Source organism: Lepus europaeus, chromosome 11 (assembly GCF_033115175.1).
Source record: "Lepus europaeus isolate LE1 chromosome 11, mLepTim1.pri, whole genome shotgun sequence".
NCBI classification, from domain to species: domain Eukaryota; kingdom Metazoa; phylum Chordata; class Mammalia; order Lagomorpha; family Leporidae; genus Lepus; species Lepus europaeus.
In genome coordinates, this window is record NC_084837.1 from 86,013,138 (window position 1) to 86,040,972 (window position 27,835).

At 42.4% G+C, this 27,835-nt stretch overlaps 1 protein-coding gene across 5 annotated transcripts in view; it reads right to left on the reverse strand.

Annotated features, from left to right (window-relative positions):
- CSNK1G1 (casein kinase 1 gamma 1) overlaps window positions 1-27,835 on the reverse strand; it is a 208,890-nt gene that overhangs the window by 40,281 nt on the left and 140,774 nt on the right. For all 5 annotated transcript variants that reach the window (XM_062206112.1, XM_062206113.1, XM_062206109.1 and 2 more), the window contains 6 exons: window positions 16,215-16,366; window positions 14,012-14,246; window positions 7,799-7,884; window positions 6,000-6,084; window positions 5,564-5,712; window positions 4,742-4,849 (listed from right to left, as the gene is read on the reverse strand). In XM_062206112.1, the coding sequence (XP_062062096.1) occupies window positions 4,742-4,849; window positions 5,564-5,712; window positions 6,000-6,084; window positions 7,799-7,884; window positions 14,012-14,246; window positions 16,215-16,366 (815 nt within the window). The remainder of the gene's footprint in view (window positions 1-4,741; window positions 4,850-5,563; window positions 5,713-5,999; window positions 6,085-7,798; window positions 7,885-14,011; window positions 14,247-16,214; window positions 16,367-27,835) is intronic.

A 27,835-nucleotide genomic window follows, 5' to 3' on the forward strand; every position in this document is an offset into this window, starting at 1 on the left:
GCAGTAAAGTCACTGCATGCAGTGCCAGCGCCCCTTATGGGCACCAGTTCAAGTCCTGTTTGCTCCACTTCTGATCCAGCTCCCTGCTAATACACCTAGGAAAGCAGCAGAAGACAGCCTAAGTCCTTGGGCCCCTGCACCCACGTGGGAGACTGAGAAGCTCTTGGCTCCTGGTTTTGGAATGGCCCAGCTCCAGCCATTGTGGCCATCTGGGGAGTAGAAATTTCCTACATTAGTGAAAATTTTATGCCTTCCTAGCAGGATTCTGGATCCTTTCTGGGTAAAGTTCCTTCTGTAGTGTAAATGGATTTTTACTGTCTGTCCAGCCTTTATACTGTCTTATTCTGTGGTCTTCATTACTTTTGTTCCATCTTATAGGTTGTTTTCTTACACTTTTTTTTTTTTTTAAGTTTAGTTATTTATTTGAAAGGCAGAGTTACAGAGAGGCAGAGGCAGACAGATCTTCCATTTGCTGGTTCATTCCCCAAATAGCACAACTGCTGGAGCTGGGTCAATCTGAAGTCAGGAGCCTGGAGTTTCTTCCAGGTCTCCTGTGGGGGTGTAGGGGCCCAAGGACTTGGGTCATCCTCTACTGCTTTCCCAGGTCATAGAAGTGAGCTGGATCGGAAGAGGAGCAGCCAGGACTCAAAACTAGCACTAATATGGAATGCTGGCAATGCAGGCAGCGGCTTTACCCACTACACCACAACGCCAGCCCCTCCCCTATGCTTTTAAAATCCATTCAAAACAACAGCATTGATTATGAATTCATTGAAGCAAAAAAGGTAAGGGAAATGAAAGGAAGCGTGTTTTAAATTTTAAGCTAGTCTAAAAACATGAATGAGGATTCTGACTTCACTTGCTACTTTTTTTCCATACATTTTCTATTGAAATGCATTTTTATTATATAAATAAAACTTAATTATAAGACATTTTGAGGGGCTGGCACTGTGGCGTGGCAGGTGAGCCCGATTTGAGTCCCAGCTGCTCTACTTCCAATCCAGCTCTCTGCTATGGCCTAGGAAGGTAGTGGAGAATGGCCCAAGTCCTTGGGCCCCTGCACCCACGTGAGAGACCCAGAAGAAGCTCCTGGCTCCTGGCTTTGGATCGGGGCAGCTCCAGCCATTGTGGCCTGTTGGGCAGTGAACCAGCGGATGGAAGACCTCTCTCCCTCCCTCTCTCTTTTTCTGCCTCTCTGTGGTTCTGACTTTCAAATAAATAAATAAATCTTTTAAAAAAAAGACGTATTGGAAAAATATGACAGAATACTACCACTTCTAATACCACTTCTGCTAATATTTTGGAATTATTGCTCCACTTAGTTTTGTTCATTTCCCCCTCCTCTCTCAGCAATCATGAAACATTTATAATTTTGTATTCTCATTTCTTTACTCTGTAAACCATAAATAATTTCAGGTTGCTAGAAGTTTTCCTTAATTTTATTTTAAGGACCTACATAATACTCTGCTGAATAAATAAATGTATGCAGTACACTTTAACTCAGTGTATTCAGTAAAGGCTGTGAGGTGAATCTGTGGTCAATCCTCTGCAGCTGGAAGGGTGGAGCCTTTCTAAACGTGGGTGCCGACACTGTGACAATTTTTTTTAATGGGGAATTATCTCTTTTTTTTAAATATTTATTTTATTTATTTGAAAGACAGAGTTACAGAGTGAGGCAGAGACAGAAAGCAAGGTCTTCCATCCACTGGTTCACTCTCCAGATAGCCGCAATGGCCAGAGCTGCACTGATTCAAAGCCAGGAGCCAGGAGCTTCTTCTGGGTCTCCCACGCAGGTGCAGGGACCCAAGGACTTGGGCCATCTCCTACTGCTTTCCCAGGCCATAGAGGAGAGCTGGATGGGAAGAGGAGCAGCTAAGACTAGAACCAACACTCGTATGGGATTCTGGAGCTTCAGGCTAGGGAGTTAATCCACTGCGCCACAGCAGCCAGCCCCCACTGTGACAATTTTATGCTCATAAATTAACCTATATTCTGGGTTGTTTCATTATAATTGATTCTAGGAAATAAGATATTTTACCAGAGAATATAGTAAGTTTTTCAAATTATTTTCTAGATAACTTGTAACAATTTGCAAAGTCAATGGTGCCCTCACCTACACTGTATATTAGTTTTTAAGAACAGGTGGATGGAAGAGAACAATTGTAGAAGTCAAGAATTTTTTGGGGGCCTTCAGCAGATTAAAGCCCTGGCCTGTAATGCTGGCATTCCATATGGGGTACCAATTTGAGTCCCGGCTGCTCCACTTTTGATCCAGCTCACTACTGATGTGCCTGGGAAAGCAGTGGAAGATGGCCCAACTGCTTGGGTCCCTGCATCCACGTGGGAGACCCAGAGTTCCTGGCTCCTGGCTTGGGATCAGCTCAGCTCTGGCAGTTGCAGCCATTTGGGGAGTGAACCAGCACATGGAACACCTCTCTCTCTCTCTCTCTCTCTCTCTCTCTCTTTTTACCATTCTCTCTGTAACTTTGTCTTTCAACTAAATAAAATCTTCAAAAAAAGAGAAAACATCTTTTGTTGCCAAATTAGAAGATAGTTATAGGGGCTGATATTATGGTGTATAAAGCTGCTGCCATATGGGTGCCAGTTCAAGTCCTGGCTGCTCTACTTCTGATCCAACTCCCTGCTAATGGCCTGGGAAAAGCAGCAGAAGATGGCCCAAGTGTTTGGGCCACTGCCACCTACAAGGCAGACCCAGAGGAAGCTCCAGGCTCCTGACTTTAGCTTGGTCCAGCACTGGCCGTTGCAGCCATCTGGAAAGTGAACCAACGGATAAAAGATCTATTTCTCCCTTTGTAACTATGATTTTCAAAACAAATATATAAAGTTAGTAATCATATAAGTCTTAGATAACTAATTTGATTACAGCATATAACTGAGAACCCAATTAATGTTTGCATTTGAAAAATTCCAACTTTTTACTTATTTTTTTTTACTCATTTTCTCTTCTCTAATCCATAGCTTTCCTTTCTCTTTTTTTTTTTCTTTTCTTTTTTTTAATTTTTTTTCCTTTCTCTACAGATGTTTTTCTTACCTACCAAACCAGATGTTTTGTGAAGAGCACACAGTTACTGGATGGACCTCATTTCACATGTGTGTGTACACAACTAGATACTGGCTTTAACTTATGCGCATGCACCTGTGCTGTCGGGTGACAGTTTTTTTCCTTGTAAAACTTTCTGTTAGCCAGCGCCGTGGCTTAACAGGCTAATCCTCCGCCTTGCGGCGCCAGCACACCGCCCAGTTGGGGCACCGGATTCTATCCCGGTTGCCCCTCTTCCAGGCCAGCTCTCTGCTATGGCCCGGGAAGGCAGTGGAGGATGGCCCAAGTCCTTGGGCCCTGCACCCGCATGGGAGACCAGGAGAAGCACCTGGCTCCTGGCTTCGGATCAGCGAGATGCGCCGGCCGCAGCGGCCATTGGAGGGTGAACCAACGGCAAAAAGGAAGACCTTTCTCTCTGTCTCTCTCTCTTACTATCCACTCTGCCTGTCAAAACAAAACAAAACAAAACAAAAAAACTTTCTGTTAACAAAAAGAGGGATCAGGAGGAGGGAGAACAAGCTAATTTGATATCTGATAATGATAAAAACAAAAACACATGCAGACACACACACACACAATTTGTTTATTATGCTTTTCTTATTTATCTACAGGGTCTCTTTTTCTTGTAGCAATACTTTTATAAAATATAAAAACTTTTGTCTTGTTTTCTTCCCAGTTAGTCTTTTTTAAAGGTGATACCAAATTTATTGATTTTTTTCCCCCCATGTTTGCCTCCTTTGTCTTTAGGCTGAGAAAAGTCCCTCCCCTAGACTACTAATCTCCCAATCAGTGAACACTGAAGGATAGGTGACACAGCCATTCTCTGGAATGGCCTAAAACAAAGCGGTCAGCGCCGCGGCTCAATAGGCTAATCCTCTGCCTACGGCGCCGGCACACTGGGTTCTAGTCCCAGTCAGGGCGCCGGATTCTGTCTCGGTCGCTCCTCTTCCAGGCCAGCTCTCTGCTGTGGCCTGGGAGTGCAGTGGAGGATAGCCCAAGTCCTTGGGCCCTGCACCTGCATGGGAGACCAGGAGAAGCACCTGGCTCCTGGCTTCAGATCAGCGTGGTGCGCCGGCCGCAGCAGCCATTGGGAGGTGAACCAACGGAAAAGGAAGACCTTTCTCTCTCTCTCTCTCTCTCTAACTGTCCACTCTGCCTGTCAAAAACAAACAAACAAACAAAGTTGAGCCCTTACTGGAGGGCCTTCTCAGATCGGGGACAGCTGTGGAATTAAGGTGGGTACAGGAACAATGGGTGGTGTGAAGGTGGCAGTTCATGATCAGTTTCAGCTGAATGTTCTTCTTAACTGGCAAGAAAGAACCAAGAATTGGCAAGAATACCAGGACTGGACTGCAGTAAGTCCCGAAGTGCGACACTTGGTACATCTCGTATGTCTAGTAAGTAGGTCGTGGGGCAGACTACCTCAGACCCTAACTCACAGCTAGTTCCCCCTCATCAGCCAATGGATTCTGGCAGGTCCAGATTCTCCACAGTGAACACTTTAGAGAAGCCACCTGGCCAAATGTCAGTACAACTGCACATGCCCTCAGAGCTACGCCATCAAACCGTACAACATCATAACATATCACATAGACACTAATGCAGAGAAACTGGAGAATCTGGGTTTTAGTATTAGCCAGGACAGTAGAACGTCCAAAACAATGAAGGACCAGCACATACCTGGTTTCGGAGAGGCTGCTGTTGTGATGGCCGATCTCTGTGTGTGTGGCTTTCTCGAGTTATTGCAGATGCACCAGAATCTACATGAACTGACCCTACTGGAGTCGGCTAGAAAAATGAAACAAAAAGTCAAATGGATAAACAGGTCCACCCTGATGCCTCTGCAATTCTAACAGAGTAGAATCTCAGCTACCAAGAGTAGTTTCAAGTTGTCCTGCTTTTCAGTTTGCTCATCTGCAAAAGGGAGGCGGCCTGGTCCTCGGCAGGTCTTGGAGAGTAGGTGATGTCTGAAAATAAAAGATCATCTTACAGCAGTCTCTGTCAGCCTGCACTCCTGCCCTGTGGACCTCTGGCCAGAACAGCAAATTCACAAGTTTCCTATGGTGCTGGCTTCCACTTCCACAGAAGCCAGGTATCTTATCAGTGATGCAGCAACAACTTCTGAATCATTTAAAAGAAGCTCCTAAAAAAGTGGCTTAAATCCTGGTATCTTAGGATATACAAGTTAGAATCTGAAATGTATAATCTCTACTTTCTAACTCTACCTAAGGTAACTTAGGGAACCACGCTGTGAAGCAGGGGTGGGGAACGTTCGGCTTGTGGGCCGCAGAAGATCTGCAGGATCATTTGGTCTGGCCACGCGACAGCAACCGCAGGCAGGACTCAAAATTCAGTAAAACTACAGCAGGCTGGCTTTTAAGCTGACAGTTTTGAGAGCAAGAGAGTGCCAAATCGTAACCAGTAAGCCAGCAGGGAAGGTTAAGCTGACAGTTTCCTATTGGCCCACAAAGGAGGTGGTGAGGTTAAAAAGAGGATACTTACGATAGGCCTCCCAACCCAGTCATAGGCATAGTCAAAGGTGTAGCCTTTCCTTTCAAAGAGGTCTGTGAAGAGGGTCCGTAAATACTCATAGTCAGGTTTCTCAAAGAAGTCTAAGCGCCTGACGTATCGCAGGTAGGTTGCCATCTCCTCTGTTAGGAAAGAGGTGAAAGGCCACGCTCAGTAACTGAAGGCTTCCCATGGCAGGCAGCTCCGGGCCACTCCGGGGCTATCCGTACAGAACATCTAACACTGGAGTTTTCTTTAGGGACCTAATAAAAGTGGGGAGAAAAAAAAAAAAAAACCCTACCTTGGTGTGAACAATAAGAGGAAATGTAAATTAGGTGGACAGCACCCTTTTCAAGATAGGCCAAGTCATGAACTCCACCTACTTCAGAACTTCAGTCACATGGGCTGGAGTGTCCTTTTAGCATCCTACCTGGAAAGTTCTCACACAGAGCTTCAATGGGAGTATTCCTTTTCGTGTCACCGATTTTTTGATACCTCTCTTTTAATGTATCCGCCTGCAGAATAAGGAAAGTTATTTGGAAAGAGATGCAGTGGATGGAGGTTTAATCTGTTTCAGACACAATGACTGTTTTCCTCAACTTGGCCGATGATTTTGTTTCTCTCCAACACTAACAAATAAGAGGTGTAGTAGAAAAGATGCACTTAGATATGTACAAGCATCTGCTTGTGTCCTGGCAGATTTACTTTCAAATATACTTGGTAGTCTCAGAGAAACATCATCAGATATGATGAGATAAGTGGTTTTAGGGTAAGAAAATAAAAGCATTTTGTATCAATATTCAAAACTGCAGAAACTTAGTAATCTCTCAAGACCACTAGAGTTCAACAGCGATTCAGCCTTCTTCCTCTTAGATTAGCTCTAAATTGAGATTTTAAGTACTGCTAATCCACGTGAGGGAAGTAGATGCATAGTTCCACTACACATATATTGAAAAATTGAGGAGAAAAAAAGAAGACATTTTTAAAACTGGCTTTTTCCAAAGTGCTTCCAGGTGGAAAAAAGTTCCTTACAGTTAGGGCATGGCAAACAAGCAAGTCTGGGGTATCAGGTCTGCAGACAGACAGATCCTGGACCTCGGCCTGGCGGTGGGCTGAAGGACTCTTAGCAGGCTCTACCCAGCCTGCCACTCCCAGATTTAAGGAACAGGCTTCTAAAGCAAGTTGACGAAATCACTACAGCGATTCACAGATCACGACAGAATTTCAAGCAGTTATTACTGAACATGAACGTGCTGTTTGGCTATATGATGAGCAAGCAGGATTTGAAACCATATTTGAAAGCTGTCAGTATCAATGAGAAGATGCATATGACCAAGACCAGGGAGCAGACAAATGTAGAGAAATTTAAGGGTGAAGAAGTAAAATCTTCTCAAAGGGAATGGGTAGATGCCTTACTTTTTAGAAACAAAGTCTTAAGAAACAGCAAAACAAATCATTCTGCCCTTATGAAAGGTGGGGTATAAAAGTAATCCAAGCTAGAGATTAAGCTTCTTTCCACATTTACACGCTGAAATAAATTAGAACTAAAAAATATGGCTCACATTTAACCACCTTACAGGACTTAAGATGGGTCAGAAGCTCACCATGTATAACAGCCAGAGTGATTATAATGCTTATACTAATTAATAGCTCTGACATGTTGGCACTGTACTGATGTCTGTGTAAGGAAGGCTATTTAAGCTCTGCACATTTTGCAAGGAATGGCTTTTGTCTGAATAAGGATTGATTCAATAGTGCACTTGAACAGCATTGTTAAACCTGGATTTTCACTTTAGCTCAGGCGAGTCCTTAGCCTACAAAGGATCCCTGCTGGCCTTTCTGGTAAAACTTGTTACAGCTACTGTCATCAATTTGTTCCAGAAATTCTATAAAACACAGAGAACACTCCTCCTGCCCTGTAATGGTAGTGGAGGAGGAATACGGACACACACAGAAAAGCAGCATTGCCAAAACTGGGAGGAAGGGAAAAGATGGAAAACCCAAGAAGAAGAAGGAAGGATTAAGAAAGCTCAGAAGACAAACGTGAACAAAACAGAGCTTCCACCGACCAGGTGAGCATTTACAACACAGACTAATGCACCCGGTGCCCAATTTGCATCTCTGTAGCCAATCTTCCCTCCTGTGCTTCTTAGAGATGTCAAGCCAGCAGCCCCTTCATTAACAACTGACATTGAAACAAAATCCCCCACTGAGCACTTTCAAGGATACCTTGAGTCCTTGCCAGGGCAGGCTGCCTCGAAGGAAATACATGAACATATGGCCTAGGGCTTCCAAATCATCTCGACGGCTTTGCTCTAAAAGGGAAGACAGATCACACGTTATGTTGGCAGTTATTAAAGCAGAAAGGGGTTCAAAACCAATAATCCCTTCAGCAACCCTCTGCTCTGGAAAGGCTCTGCTTACTAGTTCTCTGTATGCCTAAACCAGGACAGTATGCTGGATCAAAACCAAAAAAACAACGTGTACTTCCTTTGTCTAGGTATGTTGTTGGTAAGCAAATATCAAGTGAAAAGAGCAAAACATAAATTAAAATCAATCCCAAATCATTAAATTGTCAGTAACCACCTCTCACTCAATGTCATCACCCTCCTAAAAATGAATGATTTACATGAAACGCTGTTTCCAGTATACGAGCTACAATTACCCTTTGGTTACTACCAGGGGAAGTGAGCAGCAGATCAAAAGCAGCTGATGCCATTAAAATATCCACTCTGGCTGGGCCTGTACAGACACAAGCTACAGAATGCCTAGTGTATCTACTTAGCACTTTTTATTCTTTATAAAAATTAACACTTAAAATTAAGCAAATGTCAATGCTTTATCTCTTGGCTCCCATTCCATTTGTATCACATCCAATAACTATCTTAAGAAAATTTAAAATTTATGACTAAGGTCCTCTCTGTAGAGACAGAAAAGAGTCTCTACATTCTGGGAGCTTATCTTAAACAAGTTGTTCAGTTTTTCTTTCCTTTCAATTGAGAATATGAAGATGGTAAAGAAATATCAAATGCAGAAGTTAATTAAAACTGCAACTTCATCTCAGAAAATATCCCACACATTCTCTGGTTAACAGAATGAATATAAGCAGTCCATGCCTCTATTTCTAATTTGCCAATTATGGTTCATTTCTGACATTTTATGTGTTTCTCCCCCCAGACTCAAGCTTAGGGCTTTATCAAAAGAAATTACATAGGGAAACAATGGTTGATAACAAGTATATATTGTGTATTTCAAAATGCTTAGTAGAAAGTAGAAAGGATTCTGAATATCCTTTATATAATGATAAATATATGCCAATCACACTGATCCAACTGTAACACACTGTATGCATATCACTCTGTACCCCCATAAATATGTGCAATTACGTGTCAAAAATACCAAGAAGGAAGGAAGGAATGGGGGGGGGGGGAGGAATTACAGAAGCAAGACTAAGAGGCTACCTTCAACCTGATGGAGTTTTCTTTGTACAAAAAGAAACCCAAGAAAGCCAAGGGAGCAGAGAAAGCCACTTAGCTGACTCAAACTAAAGGAGCACAACACGTTTAACTGCAGCCTTGAATTACATGAAATTTGCATGAAAAAAGAGTGAATAGTTCTCTACAGGGTAAATGCAGAAAGAAAAAGCAACTTTCTAAATGGGGGTTGGAGGAGGGTTTTTGAAAGGTGGTCCCTAGTGGGATCTGGAGGCACCCAGACATAAAACAATAGGAAAAACAGCTTGCGTACACAGTCTTAAAAGGAATGAAATAAAAAACAGCAAGACCATCAGAAGCTTCTGCATGTGTGGCTTGTCTGAGTTTGCAATAAAATATTATAAATAATTGAAAACAAAAAGCAAGTGGGCAAAAATAGTTTGTTCATAGAACATAAGGGGAGCAGTGAAAACCAGAAAGAACAGCACGGTGAGGTAAGGCCTCCCGTAAAGCAGGGCACATGGGGACTCACACTCTGCAGTCTCTCACACCATATCACACCTACTCATCGCCTCTCCATTTTTATATCCACTTCCTGTAACAGGAGGCCCTTGGTAATAAAAAGTGAACCAGACAAACGGTTGCATTTTAGTTAGTTGAGCACCAGAGGGCGAAACTCTCCACATTTTCAGTATTGTTCAAGCCTACAGAAAACAAGATTTCTCTTCACAGAAAACTGTTACAAGATGAAATTAAAAATTTTTAAAACTCATTGCAATAAGTAACAAAGTAACTTTTCAAATCCTGAGAACTACAAAAAAAGAGTTGTGGAATTCCAATTAGAGAAAAAACAGTCAATGATGTACGTCTCGCTCGGCTCACCCTTTCCATTATTTTAATCTGGTGAAGCATGGCCACTCCACATACTTTGGGCCTCAATTTCCTCATCTGAGAAGAGAATAGCTACCTGGATAATCTGAAAAACTATTTTCCAGTCTAATATTCTATTTAAGAATAGAGAATTTAAGAAATTATCTTTCAAGAAAAAAAATAACAGTGAAAACCAAAGCACGCATTATTCTCCATGCTTCTTTGAACACTTCAGGCATTATTTCTACACGCCTTGACTTTTTCATGGAGGATATTTTCAATTTCAAGAACCAGCAAGACCAGCAGTATATAAAATTCTTCAACACCACACAGACTTGTTTTTAACCAATCAGAAAGATGTGCTTGATTTACATGTATTACAACCCTGACTTTAGATTCATTATCTTTTGTTGAAGGAAAGGGACAGGGTGACCCAGTGCTTTTGCCTAAATTTCAACCATTCAGTAATACATGCTGGGCTGCTTAGGTCAGTGGGAAGGTGGCTGAAGTGACACTGAATGTCAGGTTTAGGAGGTTCTTCCCTTGGTCTCTTCCTTCACAAAACAGTTCCCAGACTTTTTTACTTCACTACAACATAAAATACACAATTCATTTAAAAATCAGTGGCATTAGAGTTCTTAAGGAAAACTCTCTGAGACATGGGATGGTTTAAAAGGTGATGATAACCATCTGTGATATGGAAAAATAAAATATGGTGACAGGCTGGATCTGAGCCAAACAAACTCTGGAACTCAGGAAGTCCAAGTCTAGAGATCAAGTTCCAGCAGGAATGGCAGCACACAAAGAGATGAAGTACCTAGTCAGATTCACAACAGTTGCTTAAAATGTCCTCTTGTGTACATGATAATAATAATAATAATAATAATAACTTCCTCCCAGAGTGACCTATGAGGTCATGAGCAGGCACTATGTTAAACATTTTTTATGCAACATCCCTCAGAACCTATTTTATAGGTACTATCATTGTGTCTGTTTTATAGATAACTGAGGTTGAGGGAGGAAGGCTACTAGATCAAAATCATTTCATTATTAAATGAAAAAGCCAGAAACTGCATCCCTGTTTTTTGTTTTTTTTTTAACTATTTATTTGAGAGAGAAACAGAAAGGGGGCCGGCGCCATGGCTCACTAGGCTAATCCTCTGCCTTGCGGTGCTGGCACACACGGGGTTCTAGTCCCTGTCGGGGCGCCAAACTCTGTCCCGGTTGCCCCTCTTCCAGGCCAGCTCTCTGCTGTGGCCCGGGAGTGCAGTGGAGGATGGCCCAAGTCCTTGGGCCCTGCATTCCATGGGAGACCAGGAGAAGCACCTGGCTTCTGCCATCGGATCAGCGCGGTGCGCCGGCTGCAGCGCGCCAGCTGCGACGGCCATTGGAGGGTGAACCAATGGCAAAGGAAGACCTTTCTCTCTGTTTCTCTCTCTCACTGTCCACTCTGTCAAAAAAAAAAAAAAAAAAAAAAAAAGAAAGAAAGAAAGGAAGGAAGGAAGGAAGGAAGGAAGGAAGGAAGGAAAGGGAAGGGAAGGAAAGGGGTGAGTTGAGAGGGAGAGAAATAAGGAGAGAGGGAAAGGGAGAAAAGGAAAGAGAGAGTGCTCTTAATGCCCATGGCCAGAAGTTTGGAACTAGGAAAGCAATCCAGGACTCCTACAGGAGTGGCAGGAACCCAACTACTTGAGACATCATCACAACCACAGACATCTTAACCAGTGACTTAATTGCTAGGCCAAATGTCTACCATCCCCTTTTTCTTAACCATTAAACTGTATTTTATACAAACATAAATAGATACCTATCCCTTTTCTGTTCTCACCCTTCCTAACAAGAATAATAAAATCAGTACACAAACTACTGAGTCTAGGGAGCAGGCATCAGAACTTCTAGAGTTTGTCAGTCAAATCAAACAATCCTGACTTCAGTATGTAAGGCACAGTCTGTTTCCCTGTAAAAAGGATGCGTGCATGTCATGAGGAAGAAGAGAGGGCTATTGAGCACGCTGTAAGAGATCTGTGCTAGGTATTGTGCTTTTATCTGTACAAAGCCATTCAACCTTCAAAACATCCTTGTGAGGGCTAGCATTGTGCTGTAATGGGTTAAGCTGGTGCCTGCAATGCCAACATCCCATACGGGCACCTGCTCCGAGTCCTGGCTGCTCCACTTCTGATCCAGTCCCTTACTAATGCTCCTGGGAAAGCAGTGGAAATGGCCCGTCTTCAGGCCCCTGTACCCACCTGGGAGACCTGGATGAAGCTTGTGGCTTCAGCCTGGCCCAGCCCCAGTTGTTGCAGCCATTTGTGGACTGAACCAGCAGCAGATGAAAGACCTCTCTCTCTCTAACTCTACCCTTCAAATAAATAAAATAAATATTTAAAAAAATCCTTATGAAGTATTTAGCCTCATTTTCCAAATTTCAGAGAGATTATATGACTTGTCCAAAGTGATATTAATAATAAGAGGATCTTCTGGTCGAATTTTTTTTTTTTATTTGTTTGGCAGGTAGAGACAGTGAGAGAGAAACAGACAGAAAGGTCTTCCTTCCATTGGTTCACTCCCCAAATGGCTGCTACAGCTGGCGCTACGCTGATCCGACGCCAGGAGCCAGGTGCTTCTTCCTGGTCTTCCGTGCGGGTGCAGGGGCCCAAGCACTTGGGCCATCCTCTACTGCCTTCCTGGGCCACAGCAGAGAGCTGGACTGGAAGAGGGGCAACCAGGACTAGAACCCGGCGCCATATGGGATGCCGGTGCCGCAGGCGGAGGATTAACCAAGTGAGCCATAGCACCGGCCCCCGGTCTAATTTTAAAGGATCACATTTAGTTAAGTAGGATTTCCATGTGGTTACTGAAACATTCATGATTTCAGTCAAGCATTCATGATTTCAGTCCAAGCTGTGTCAAACTTTTTTGCAATGTCGTTTAGTCTCTATAACCACCAAAGTCCCCATCTGAATACTTGTACAGTTTATTCAATGAGGCAAAACTTAGTAGATACTAAATAAGTCTTTAAAATACCTACTAGCACACAACAGTTCATTAATATTTAAAAACTTTATATAATTAGCTACATCTGAGAGTGTGGAACCTGATAATATTCTGTCTACTCTGTAGGATGCTGATTTTCAAACATATTTTAATCACCTAGGGATCTTTTCTTTAGAACAGATAAAAAGGGAAGCTTTTTAGAAAAGCTGCCAAGGGGCCTACTGTTCACGAGACTTCTCTCATAAACACTCTTTCTTGGATTAGTTCTTCTAACAAGTAAGGTCTTCCGACTTGATTACAGCTTCCAGAAATATTTGTACAGACTGTTTATGCAGAATAAAATGCAAGGCTCATGGTAATGCAAATATATTTTTGTTGAGTAAGACAGTAGCTTTTCCTTGAAGAATTTTGCACAGAATTATGCACAGTGAACAGAAGCCTCATTCATGTTTTAGTGATACCCTTTGCCTGATGTCCTTTTCAGGACTATCATATATGATGAAAGATACATATAATCAACAAACTCATTACTAAACTCACGAAAATGTTATCACCTTTTTAAAATAATTCAAGTCATCACAATGCTGAGAAACAGCATTTGGAAATGCAGTGTAAAGAATTAAGAAGTAAGGGGCTGGCACTGAGGTCAAGCTGCTACTGCAAAGCCAGCATCCTACATGGGTGCTGGTTCGAGACCCAGCTGCCCCACTTCCAACCCAGCTCCCTGTTAATGCTCCTGGGAAAGCAGTGGAGGATGGCCCAAGTGCTTGGGGCCCTACAACCACATGGAAGACACAGATGAAGCTTCTGGTTCTGACCTGGCCCAGTCCGGCTATGGCAAACATTTGGGGAGTGAACCAGTGGATGGAGGATCTCTCTCTCTTCCTCTGTCTTTCCCTCTCTCTCTCTGTAACTCTGCCTTTCAAATAAAAATAAATATTTTTTTTTTTTAAATAAAGAATAAGTAGTCAATGGGATACTTAGAAAAGCCATTCACTTACCATCTCAATTTGTCAAGTATGAAAATCACTTACCTTGTGAAGGAGTAAGAACCACAAGTTGTAATGCACAGTGGGGATAAAAACACTATTGAACAAAAAGCTCTTCTAATGACTTGCCCCTTCCATGAAGCAGAAAATAAACACACCTTTGCCAAGATGCGTGTTGATAGACATATATCTTGCAGTTCCAGTTAAACTTTTGTGCTCCCTGTAAGGTATATGTTTTTTGGTTTCAGGGTCAATATATTCCTTGGCCAGTCCAAAGTCTATAATGTGTATAACATGTTCTTTTTTATTGCCTTGTCGCCCAATCAAGAAATTCTCTGGCTTGACGTCTCGGTAAATGAGATTCTTCGAGTGCACGTATTCCATTCGAGAAAGCTACGAAAGGAAAATGTGATGGAAATATTCTAAAGAAGTATTTTGGAAAAATACATCAAAAAAATTTTTAAGCCAGTTCCAGGTTTTAATTATCTAAATAAAGACAAAACTCATCTCTTCTTTACCCCAAATTACTACTGATTTGTCAATCAAAAAATATTTTCTGCTACAAACACATAATACCAAGACAGGAAAAGACAGTATAGTTAAAATAAAACAACAACGCAATTTTATCTCATAATGTCACAATTTGCAAATGATGATTAAAATCAGTTATTTTTATTCCACTTCAGAAAGTAAGCGCTTGAGAGAAAAGTAGTCCCAGGTAGGCTATCACACTGTCAGCAGTCTTTGAGACAGGTACCACTGCCGCATTTACCTTTTGCCCATACCTTGCCAGCTCTAATTGTTGTAGAAATAAGGGAAGTGAGGCCTAGAGAAGTTAACATGGCTTGACATCACATTGCTAGCAGAAGTAGGACTGCAGGTTGTTCTGCTGTCATGTCAGACAAGTTATGTGGCAGTGTGGTACAAAGATTTGAGGGAGGCACATCTCACACAAAAGACTGCAGTTTTTAAATAAAATCCCTAACATAAAAAAATTTCAAATTTCATTAAATATTTCTATCTACAAAGTTTAGGTACTTACTACAGAGAGGGAGGCTCAGACATTTGAATTCTGGACTCAAAAGTCAATGTCAACCTTCTAACATTTTAAAATTTTTTTCTGGAAAGTGGGCGATACCATCATCATTTCAAACAAATGACAATTCATTTACATCTTTCCCAAAAGCCTGATAAACATCTCAAAGGAGCCATCTAACTGCTCAGTAAGCCAGTATTGCTCTGTAATACCAAGAGCTGCCTCTTCAGCTGTATCAGTCTCTTTGAGAACTAAGGCAAATTCTTGGTCACTCAACTTTTAAATCTGAGCATTAATGCAGTAGGTTATGTGTTCAATCTTTTCTTGGATGAGGGGAGAGGGAGGACATAAAAGACCTTACAGCTAGGGGCAGGCGCTATGGCGCAGTGGGTTAAAGCCCCATATGGATGCCAGTTCTAGTTCCAGCTGCTCCTCTTACAATCCAGCTCTCTGCTGGATTGGTCTGTAAAAAGCAGTAGAAGATGGCCCAAATCGTTGGGCCCCTGCATCCACATGGGAGACCCAGAAGTTCCTGGCTCCTGACTTTGGATCTGCCTGTTGCGGCCATTTGGGGAGTGAACCAGAGGATGGAAGATCTCTCTCCCTGTAACTCTGTATTTCAAATATAAAAATAAAACTTTTATAAAAAAACAAAAAGACCTTACAACTATGCCTTTAAAACCCATAGAAGAGACCAGTGCTGAGGCATAGCAGGTAATGCTGCCGCCTGCAGTGCCAGGATCCCATAAAGACGCTGGTTTGAGTCCCAGCTGTTCCAATTCTGATCCAGTTCTCTGCTGTGGCCTGGGAAAGCAGAAGATGGCCCAAGTCCTTGGGCCCCGGCACCCATGTGGGAGATGTGGAAGAAGCTCCTGGCTCCTGGCTTTGGATTGGCACAGCTCCAGCCGTTGCGGCCAATTGGGGAGTGAACCAGCGGATGGAAGATCTCTCTCTCTCCCTCTGCCTCTCCTCTCTCTGTGTAAAACTGACTTTCAAATAAATATATAAATCTTAAAAAAAAAAAAAAAAGAAACATAGAAAACAATTGAGGACTTACTTGCAACTCTATCAAATTATCCTTTTTTCCCTTATCTAATATGTTTCTGCTTCAGCAAAGGGCAGGGTAGTGCTCCAAGGTGTAAAATCTTAAAATAGAGCAAGTTGCAGATACAATGTGACTTCTACAGGTTAACCCCTTTTCCCCAGCCAGCTTCCTAGAATGTCATCAAGCTTGTAAGTACTATTTTACTAGGTGTTGTTACAGCTAGTAACTGTATGGCTAAGGGACCAGCCTACCCTCTCCCAGAACATAAATACCAACTCACCAGCTGGATGGCTATCATTAACACCGTCTTCAAAGTAAATGTTCGGTCACAGAGGTCAAACAAGTCCTCCAAACTAGGGCCAAGCAGCTCCAGCACCATGGCATTGTATTTCCCACATGGTCCAAAGTAATATACCTGTGGGAGACCCTCACCTGAAAGCAGAGGGAAAAGGGAGTAAAGAGAAAGAGACACAAAACACAAAATAGGAGACAACCTCACTAGCAGTAAGATACAACCCAAGTACGATTTGTGAGATTTCCACTTTCTTTCACAGTCTCTATTAGAAAATTGAGTACAACAGCATCAAGGGGAACTAATAATGGATGGGAAAGGCTAAGTCATTGTACAATATGTTCAAATAAGCAGTTATTTAATACCAGAGTGCCAAAAGCATTTCCACTACAAAAAAAAAAAAAAAAATTAGAGAATCATCCCCAATCCATTATTGGATCAGAGCATAAACTATTCTTTCCAAAGGATGCCCAAAAGTGCAATCCCATGAAAGGTTCAAAGGATGGCTCACTGAGCCCAAAGGCCAGGCTAACAGATCTTGTTGCATTAGCTGGTTTCATTAGCACTCCTCATGCTTACTGCCAGAGCCAAATGGAGCTGTGTGCAACTGCTGCTGCCCCACGGAGAACTCAGATTGAAGGGATGAGGTCACAGAGGGTGCAGGCTGGCTCCAGGCCAGCACAACTGGCTCTCTTTCCACATAGTCTTTGCAGTTTTCTATTAGCTGGAGAAAAGTCAACAGACACTTAGCATTTGGTTGCTAATAAGTAATTATGAAAAGAAATAGAATAAAAAATACAAGGCTGGGTTTCCCCAAGATTTAAAATTCATAGCTGTAAGAAGCCAAAAACTAGACTCTCACTAAAGTAGCAGTTTGTGAATGAATTTCCTCCTGAAAATGCATCACAAATACTGGACATTCAGTAAATATGTGTGAACTATTACCACGATAACAATGGCTACTAATGAGACTACTAAACATCTATCTGGTTTCATAGAGCAGAAATATTTCTACCTCATATTTATAATATGATCTATAGTTGTATATGCTGTGGATTAATGTTTGCTTCTGCATCCAAGTTTTTAGATAACATTCTCTCCATCTTCCCTTTTTCGGTATTTGTTTGTTTGTTTGTTTTTGACAGGCAGAGTTAGACAGTGAGAGAGAGAGAGAGACAGAGAGAAAGGTCTTCCCTCCGTTGGTTCACCCCGCAAATGGCCACCGCGGCTGGCGCACTGCACTGATCCAAAGCCAGGAGCCAGGTGCTTCCTCCTGGTCTCCCATGCGGGTGCAGGGTCCAAGCACTTGGGCCATCTTCCACTGCCTTTCCTGGCCACAGCAGAGAGCTGGACTGGAAGAGGAGCAACCGGGACAGAATCCGGCGCCCCGACCGGGACTAGAACCTGGGGTGCCGGCACCACGGTGGAGGATTAGCCAAGTGAGCCGCGGCACCAGCCCATCTTCCCTTTTTCTATAGGTGGGATACAGACAGAGGTGATGTACATCTAATACAGCTTTCTTTCAAGGAGAGAAAGTTGGAGTTAATGTGATTCATTGCTATGAGGTATGTCTATTTAATTATTTTGTATGCTGCATTAGTATATCTTGTATCACACATACTTGAACATTTTCTTTCCCAATGCCTGTTCCTAGCTTGCATCAGCTAATACGGTATATACTCTGCTTCTGCTAGCTCAGCTATCCACCGAATTGTCTCTGTGGTTCTTCTGAATCTCCTGATCTCCAAAAGGAAACAGGATTTGTTTTCTCTGTTGTTTTGAAGAACTAATTTTTCAGTTTACTTAAAATAGACAGAACATAACAGCTATTCCCAATGAATGGTGCTGAGAAATCCAAAGAAGAACACTCTACCCTAGAGATTTACTACTTTTATTAATCAGATACATGGTAGATGGAATATGGGGATCTTTTACATTTATGTCCTATAATTTTGTATGACCAATGAGATAGAAGCAGAAACCACTGGGTGGGATGATTCTAGAAAAGTTCTTTCTTTTCTTTTCATTTTTCATAAAGATGGTCAGGTTTACTGGTCATCAATAAAGTTCTAATTAATTAAAAATTTTATTTGGGAGGCTGAGAGAGAGGACAGAAAGAAATATCTCCCATCTGTTGGTTCACTCTCCAAATGCTCACAACAGCTAGGGCTGGGCTAGCACCAGAGCCAGGAAGTAGAAACTCAATCCAGGTGTCCCACAGGGAAGACAGGAACCCAATCACCTGAGCCATCATTGCTACCTCCCAGGGTCTGTGTAAGCAGGAAACAGGACTCAGGAGTTAGAGGTGGGAATCAAACCCAAGCTCTCTGATATGGGACTTAGGTATCTTAACCTAAGTTAGTAGGCTAAATGCCAGCCCCCAAAAAGTTCTTTCAAGTTAGCTTACAGGTCTAGAGGCATCTAGAATCCACAGACAGACGGGATGTAAGAGAGTGCCAAGAAGGGATGGAGCAAAAAAGAGAAGAATCTGAGTCTCTGACAGCTATGGAGTAATCACATGAAGGACAGACTTCCCTTTCTTCTAGATTTCTTTTTTTAATCCAAAAGAAAAGTTAATCTACCTTTACTGAGCTACTGTTATTTGGGGTTTTAAAACAGTCAAATCTAATACTAATTAATAAACATAGTATTCCTTTAGTTGGCTAAGTTGCAAATCTGGGCACAATATCTTTTCCTAAGTACAAGCTAAAAGTCAGGCTTGCTTAGAAATATAATATTGGCATAATTTCCTAGATTTGTTGCCAATATTTCAGAATGTTTAAATAAGACAAATGATCTTCCTGTTCTTGAAAATCTTTAATACCAACTCTAGGCATCTCTTGCCAGAAGTTTTCATATTTCCCAAGAAGTCACAAAAGCATTTTGGGTATTGTGTGTAATTTCTACCTACAATCTCACTTATAACTCCTGCCTAGGAACTTCTCCTTTCGGGAGAGGGAGTAAGTACAAGATATTAGTGAAGAAAGCACTCGGGTCAGTCTTGGGTCTAGTATTTGGGTGTTTTGTTTTCTAATTTACTTGAAAGAGTGACATAGAAGTGGGGAGGGATCATCCATGTGCTGATTCATTCCCCCAAATGCCTGCAAGAGTTGGGGTTAGGCCAGGCTGAAGCCAGGAGCACCACTCAGGTTTCCCACATGAGTGCTAGGAACCCAAGTACTTGGGCTACCTTCTCTGCTGCTTTCCAAGAGTATTAGCAAGAAACTGGATGGGAAACATGATCCAGGTAGCCAGGACTCAAACCAGGCAGTCCAAAATGGGATGTGGGGGTCCCAACTGGCTGCTTAACCTGCTACACCATAAATCTGCCCTCTAGTATTTGCTTCTGATACCACCTTTAGCAAATGCCTTTGCTTCTGTGGTTTAGCTTTGTTATCTATAAAGACTGGTTCCTTTTAAAATCTAATTTTTTTTTTTTTTTTAAAGACATGGGGGAAAGCAATGCAGGCTGGAGTTGCTGCACAGACTTCCTGGGTGAGGCAGGACTTGGGACAAGGCACTTCTCGGAAAGAAGGCAGGAGAAGGAGCTAGCATTCCTGGCAGAGTGAGCCTCTTTATTGTTTTAAGATTTATTTATTTATTTGAGTTACACAGAGAGGAGAGGCAGAGAGAGAGAGAGAGAGAGAGAGAGAGAGAGAGAGAGAGAGTCTTTCATCCGTTGGTTCAATTGGCTGCAACAGCCAGAGCTGTGCCAATCCGAAGCCAGGAGCCAGGTGCTTCCTCCTGGTCTCCCACGTGGGTGCAGGGGCCCAAGGACTTGGACCATCTTGTACTGCTTTCCCAGGCCATAGTAGAGAGCTGGATTGGAAGTGGAGCAGCCAGGACTTGAACTGGCGCCCATATGGGATACCAGCACTGCAGGTGGCAGCTTTACCTTGAATGCCACAGCACCAGCCCCCTAAATAATTCTTACAATTGGGATTTCTTTTTCTTTTTTAAGCTTTATTTATTTGTATGAAAGGCAGAGTTAGAGAGAGGGAGAGACAGAGATCTTCTATCCAATGTTCACTCCCCAGATGGCTGCAATAGCTGAGGCTGGGCCAGAACCAATGCCAGGAGCCAAGAGCTTCATCTGTGTCTCCCACATAGTGGCAGGGGCCCAAGCACTTGGGAAATCTTCCATGTCTTTCCTAGGCATATTAACAGGGCGCTGAATTGGAAGTGGAGCAGACAGGGCTCGAACCAGTGCTCATAATGGGATGCAAGCATTGCAAGTGGTGGCTTAACCTGCTGTGCCATGTTGCCAGTCCCCCAGGATTTCCTTTTAACTACCTTCTAGGTTCCTCTTTGTAAAGTTACAGAACCAGTATCAATAAAACTAACTCTGTTATATGGAGTATGTGTGGTGCCAATTCAAATGCAAACTGCCAGTGGTAGTCCTCAACTGGAAGTATGTCTTTTAGAAATATCTCCCCCCACCAAAAAAAAAACCCAAAAGGTGCAAAGACTTAACCTCATACCTATTGAATCTTATTCTAGGAGTGAAAGCAAACAGCTCCACAGATGATTCTGATGTGCAACCTCAGGTGGAAAACTCTACAGAGAAGAAATAAAGGGCACTGCTTTGATTTATAACTAGTATACCAGGGGAGCTCAAAACCAAGGACAAACCAGTCTCTTTCACGAATTCAGATCAGAAGTGGACTCAACACGTTTTGAAGGGAAATTTTTTTTTTTTTTTTTTTTTTTTTTTTAGACAGGCAGAGTGGATAGTGAGAGAGAGAGACAGAGAGAAAGGTCTTCCTTTTGCCGTTGGTTCACCCTCCAATGGCCGCTGTGGTTGGCGCGCTGCGGCCGGTGCACTGCGCTGATCCAATGGCAGGAACCAGGTGCTTCTCCTGGTCTCCCATGGGGTGCAGGGCCCAAGCACTTGGGCCATCCTCCACTGCACTCCCTGGCCACAGCAGAGAGCTGGCCTGGAAGAGGGACAACCGGGACAGGATCGGTGCCCCGACCGGGACTAGAACCCGGTGTGCCGGCGCCACAAGGCGGAGGATTAGCCTAGTGAGCCGCGGCGCCGGCCTGAAGGGAATATTTTTAAGAATAGTAAAAAAAAAAAAACTTGTCTGTTTAAAGTTTCTTAGAAATTACAGAACACATACTACAGAGTACGACAGTCTCTTTGGAAATGCAGTTGTAATTTATTGGAACTATCTGTACAGAAAGATGCCCACAAGAGTTCCATTCTGTGCCTATTTTTGCAGGACTGCCCACAAAGGGGCCAATGCTGGTGGTAAAAGATACACAGGCCCACAAACAAAGCCTGTCTGTCTGCTCAGAGATCGCCATGCAGTAACATTTATCACCTGGGCTGCATTTAAACAGAAAACCCTGTCATCCCATTCTTATTTTATACAGCCATCTCTAATCCTCTGCTTAAGCAATTTTTAATAAAAATTAGGCTGTGGAATTACTTGACAGAGCTCCCTAATGACAGAGCTTTAAACACAACACAAGTTACACATGCAGTAAACAAGGTACTTTCTGTAAGTAATTATGACAGAATGGGAATGGGGCGGGAGAGTTGGGCAAGCCAGATGTAAACAGGATTCTTTGATCTATGATGTAGCAGAAGCTAAGACTGTTTTATAACCTCTCATCTCTTCTGGAAATAAGGCATTGTAAGGCCATCTCTCTAAATTGATCAACTGCGCAGAAATCTGGAAATTTAAGGAGTGAATCCTGAATTTTCCTTGTTCTAAAGGATTTCCAAGAGATTTCATTATATTTCCTTTAACTACAAGTAAAATCTCTTATCAATCAAAAGCACAAGGATAGACTACACAAGTTTTCTTGCATCTTTTCTGTGGGTTCTTGAAAACCCTACTGGACATATGGTTCATACATACATCAACTTGAAAAGAACAGGAAGTGAGGTTACAACATTATAGCTCATTTTCAGTTTCTCATACATTTAACTTGGGTTAAACACACCAAATTAAAGATAATGGCTTCTTTATCACTCAAGCTGTTACCTTAAAAAAATTCCATAATGCACTACTTACAGTAAGTAGAGATATTTTTGAACATACATTAGGCTGAGAACTAAAATAGAAGCATCTTGAAGCTTTTGGTAATTTGATCATATTATTGTCTAACCATTAGCCTTTCTCTCTTTTGTTAAAAATTAAATTACCTAACTTGGAAACAGATTCAGGTTCTGTAAGTCAGTAATATCTACATGTGAAAAATAATATCTGCATTAGTATTTCAATGTAAAAAGTTAAGTATATGATGGCGATGGCAAAGACTGCATTGTAAAGTCATGCTGGAGAAAACCTTGAGGAGTAAGATGACCTTGGCAAGTCCCTTCTTTTGCTTTGCTTAGTTTTTTAAATTTTTAAGGAAAAAGCATAGCTTTTCTTGAAAATTTCAACTCTTCTTGGTGCTATGAATGTTAGGGACTCTGGCACAACTACTAATTTTTTTTTAAATTTTTTAATTTTTTATTTTTTGACAGACAGAGTGGACAGTGAGAAAGAGAGAGAAAGGTCTTCTTTTGCCATTGGTTCACCCTCCAATGGCTGCCGTGGCCGGCGTGCTGCGGCCGGTGCACCGTGCTGATCCCAAGGCAGGAGCCAGGTGCTTCTCCTGGTCTCCCATGGGGTGCAGGGCCCAAGCACTTGGGCCATCCTCCACTGCACTCCCGGGCCATAGCAGAGAGCTGGCCTGGAAGAGGGGCAACAGGGACAGAATCTGGTGCCCCGACCGGGACTAGAACCCGGTGTGCTGGCGCCGCAAGGCGGAGGATTAGCCTGTTGAGCCACGGTGCCGGCCCTAAATATTCTTCTAATGTTTGTAAAAAGGGAGGGAATTACTAATACATGGAGAATTATTATTGGGGAAAACAATATTAAACACACACACTTAACAAGAAAGAACAGGCATGGCCGGCGCCGCGGCTCAATAGGCTAATCCTCCACCTGCGGCGCTGGCATCCCAGGTTCTAGTCCCGGCCAGGGTGCCGGATTCTGTCCCAGTTGCTCCTCTTCCAGTCCAGCTCTTTGCTGTGGCCTGGGAGTGCAGTGGAGGATGGCCCAAGTGCTTGGGCCCTGCACCCGCATGGGAGACCAGGAGAAGCACCTGGCTCCTCGCTTTGGATCAGCACAGTGCGCCGGCTACAGCGGCCATTGGAGGGTGAACCAACGGTAACGGTAAAGGTAGACCTTTCTCTCTCTCTGTCTCTCACTGTCCACTCTGCCTGTCAAAAAAAAAAAAAAAAAAAAAAGGGCAGATAAACCAGATGATATTCTATAGGAGGTAGGCAAAAATTGAAAGCCCAGCCTTCAAAAATGCAGAGAATAACTTTAAAATGATGCATTATTCAAAGATATGATAATATGGTGGGTGTTTTAATAAAAAAGAACATACAGAATCTCTCATTGGCAGGTCTTAAAAAATGCCTCTATAGTATAAATTGGTTCAACATAGAAATCTACTCAAAATGCTGGTTTCATAACAAAATTGGCTAGAGTCAGAATTAAGGAATCAGGATGACTTTGTCCTATAATGAGAAGTGTTTCACAGTCATGTTGTTCACAGCCACTTGGGAACTGGAACACTGCTAGACATACACTGCTAACACAAGCTCAAGAGCTGTGTGGTGGAGGAAGAGGCGGTAAGGAAAGGCAAGAGCAGAGGAGCCACAGAAACAGCTTTTCCACCTTCTTTATTATACACAAAAACCACCAAGACTTTGAGCTTCAAAGTACATTCAAAGTTTTATTCACCCAAAGGAGTCAGAGAAGAAAGTCCAAAACAAGACAGATTTCTTCTGTAGTAGATAGCATCTAAGATAAAAACTTTTTAAGGTGTGTTGTACTTTGGGAGTGGAGTAGAATAAGACGGTCCTTTCTTTTTCCAAAAAGATGAACTTGGCTCAGTTACTAACAGACTGACTTTTGAAACTGGTGAATTTATGGGACTAAATTTTCTACATTCCTTACAATCATTTCTGTGATTAAGTCATAAAGACTGATTATTGAATTTCTTTTTCTTTCTTTTTTTTTTTTTTTTTGACAGGCAGAGTGGACAGTGAGAGAGAGAGAGAAAGGTCTTCCTTTTCCGTTGGTTCACCCCTCAATGGCCGCTGCAGCTGGCATCTTTTGGCCGGCGCACTGCGCTGATCCGAAGCCAGGAGCCAGGTGCTTCTCCTGGTCTCCCATGCGGGTGCAGGGCCCAAGCACTTGGGCCATCCTCCACTGCACTCCTGGGCCAGAGTAGAGAGCTGGACTGGAAGAGGAGCAACTGGGACAGAATCCGGTGCCCCGACCGGGACTAGAACCCAGTGTGCCGGTGCTACAGGCAGAGGATTAGCCTATTGAGCCGCGGCGCCAGCCTGATTATTGAATTTCAAAGGATGTGTCAAAAGCTAAGAGATGTCTATTAAAAAAAAAAGATTCATTTATTTGCAGAATTAAAGAGGGAGAGGGATAGAGATTGAGAGATATTCTATCTGCTGCTGAAATCCCCAGATAGTTGCAATCATGGGTCTGGGCCATGTTGAAGCTGGGAGATTCACCTGGGTTTCCCACGTGAGTGGCAGGGGCCCAAGTACTTGGACCATCTTCTGCTGCTTTCCCAGGCACATCAGCAAGGAGCTGGATCAGAAGTGGACCTGACAGGACTGGAACCAGCACTCATATGGGATGCTAGTGCTGCAGGTGGTGGTTTAATCCACTGTGCACAGTGCCAGCCCCAGAGATGCCTGATTCTTAACACACACCTGAGCAGTACAGTTAAAAAGATGAGAAAGTTCTAGCAAGCATTTAGAAGGAAGAAAACAAACTGAGCCAAAACAAAGTAAGCTAATCTTCCTGACAATTCTGCCCCGCTCTCATGACACTTTCTCTGTCTATGTTGTCTATCTCCCTACTAACAGAAGGCTATTTTGAGGTTGTGATGGTCAGATGTTAATTATGTTTGTATGTCAGCACCTAGCACTTGTCCATGCATATGGTAGATATGGGTAGAATAAACACTGTGTAATAAACACAATTCAATGAAACGTTGCTTGAGTTTTCCAACTGGAATGCACAGTACTTCCTTTAAAATGCTAAAATACACACACACAGCAAAAAAAATTCAGCCAGGGAATTTTAACACAATGGATTTTTCTGGTTTCTTGGTTGAATTCCATGGGATTTTAAAAAAATGGCTTTACTGGGCAAGTCACAAGTGCAAAGATTATCAGTAACTCAGAGTTGCACTATTTCTACATTGACCTTCTTTGTATTTTTATCCATGATGGCTGTAAATGGTACCAATAGTTTTATCTTTCTGTTTCCATATGTAGGTGAACAACCATAAAGAATTACTCATGTTAGTTAATAGCACTGAAAGTCACACATAAACAAATGTCTTCACATCTCAAAACAGTACCTGCCCACCCAAACAGATTAATCAACAAAATCAGTCATCTAAGGTGTGCAGTAGGTCTCGGAAGTCTTCCTTCTCCACTCCATTCACAGACAAATGATTTTGATTCTAACTTGAAACTTATACTGTTTTTCTTTTACATAAATAGCCCTTTCCAATCTCACAATCATCCTGTGAAATGGAGCAAAAGTACTAATAATCACATTTTACAGATGCAACAGAACCCATGAGAAATACTGCATGATCTTTCAAAGGTAACAGGGTGCCCAAAGAATACAACCAGATTTCTCACCTTCAAATTAAGCGTTCTTCCTTATGATGGCTGCCACCCTGCGTTCTGACTTCTGCTTTTTAATTTGTGTAGTTGCCAGAGTTATTCTCTATGCTCCTCATCCACCTTTTCCAAATCATGTGCCCTTTTCATTAATGTTTTACTTCTTCCAGCAATTCTTTCTTATCCTTTCAGAATATGAACCCTCTACCCTATATGGCACCACAGGCAGCTTAATTAGTCCTACTTACTCCTTTGGTTCCCTTTTTTTTGTGTGATTAAGAACATGTATTTCAAATCGATTGCAAACATCATACCTAACGGTGAAAGAACAGAGAAGGAAAAACCTAAGAGAATCTCTAAGTAGTACAGTAAGATATAAAGCAAAAAAAAAAAAAAAAAAAAGAGAGAGAGAGAGAGATTATCATAAAGGCAAAAGAAAATAATCTTAGGAACAGCAATTACAGATGACCTGTGCTCCAGACACTATCTTAATAATTTTGCTTGAATTAGGCAAATTATCAATTTCAAAAACTTCATGAGGTCAGTGGTATCTTTAGTCCACTTCTGGATGAGGAAATTAAAGCCTGATAGGTTTGATAATTTTCCCAAGATTGCACAGCCATGAAATGGGAAGAGTACTATTTTTACCCCCAGAAACCTTTTATTTAAAGAATATAAACGTCATACATTTCATAATTACAGCTTTAGGAACACAGTGATTCTTCCCACCGTACCACTCTCCCACCCACTCTCTGACTCCTCTTCCTTCTCCCTCTCCTATTCCTATTATGTTTTACTAAGATCTATTTTCTTTTTTTAAAAAAAGATTCATTCATTTATTTAGAGTCAGAGAGAGAAGGAGAGAGAGAGGTCTTCCATCCATTGGTTCACTCTTCAGATGGCTGTAATGGCTGGAGCTGCGCCAATCCAAAGCCAGGAGCCAGGAGCTTCTTCCAGGTCTCCCACGTGGGTGCAGGGATCCAAGGACTTGGGCCATCTTCTACTGCTTTCCTAGGCCATAGCAGAGAGCTGGATCGGAAGTGGAGCAGCCAGGACTCGAAACGGTGCCCATATGGGATGCTGGCACTGCAGGCAGCAGCTTTACCCACTATACCACAGCACCAGACCCTAAGATAGATTGTCAATTAACTTTATACACAAATGATTCACTCTAAGTTAAGAGTTCAACAAATATTATGAAAACAAACAAACAAACAAACCTGTTCCTTAATAGATGAGACAAGGTCTGTTCAAAGTCATTGCTTCTCAAAGCATCAATTTCACTTCTATAGATTGCCTTTCAGGTGCTCTATTAGTTATCTCAGGTCAGGGAAAACATATGGTCCTTTTGGGACTGATGTTGTCCAGTTTCATCCATTTTGTTGCAAACGAAAGGATTTTATATTTTCTAACACTGTGTAGTACTCCATGGTGTACGTAGCCTATAATTTCTTTATCTAGTTTTCAGTTGACGGGCATTTGGATTGATTCCATATCTTAGCTGTTGTGAATTGGGCTGCAATAATCATGGGATGCAGATAACTCTTTCATATGCTGATTTCATTTCCTTTGGGTATCCCAGGAGTGGGGTGGCTGGGTCATATGGTAGGGTCTATATTCAGATTTCTGAGGTATCTCCATACTGTCTTCCATAGTGGCTTTACCAGTTTACATTCCCACCAAGAGTGGATTAGGGTACCTTTTTCCTCATATCCTCACCAGTATTTCTTTTTGTTGATTTCTATATGAGAGATATTCTGACTGGGGTGAGGTGAAATCTCACTGTGGTTTTGATTTGCATTTTCCCGACAGCTAGTGATCCTGAGCATTTTTTCAGATGTTTGTTGGCCATCTGGATTTCCTCTTTAGAAAAATGCCTGTTTAAGGCTGGTGCCACAGCTCACTAGGCTAATCCTCCGCCTGCGGCGCCAGCACA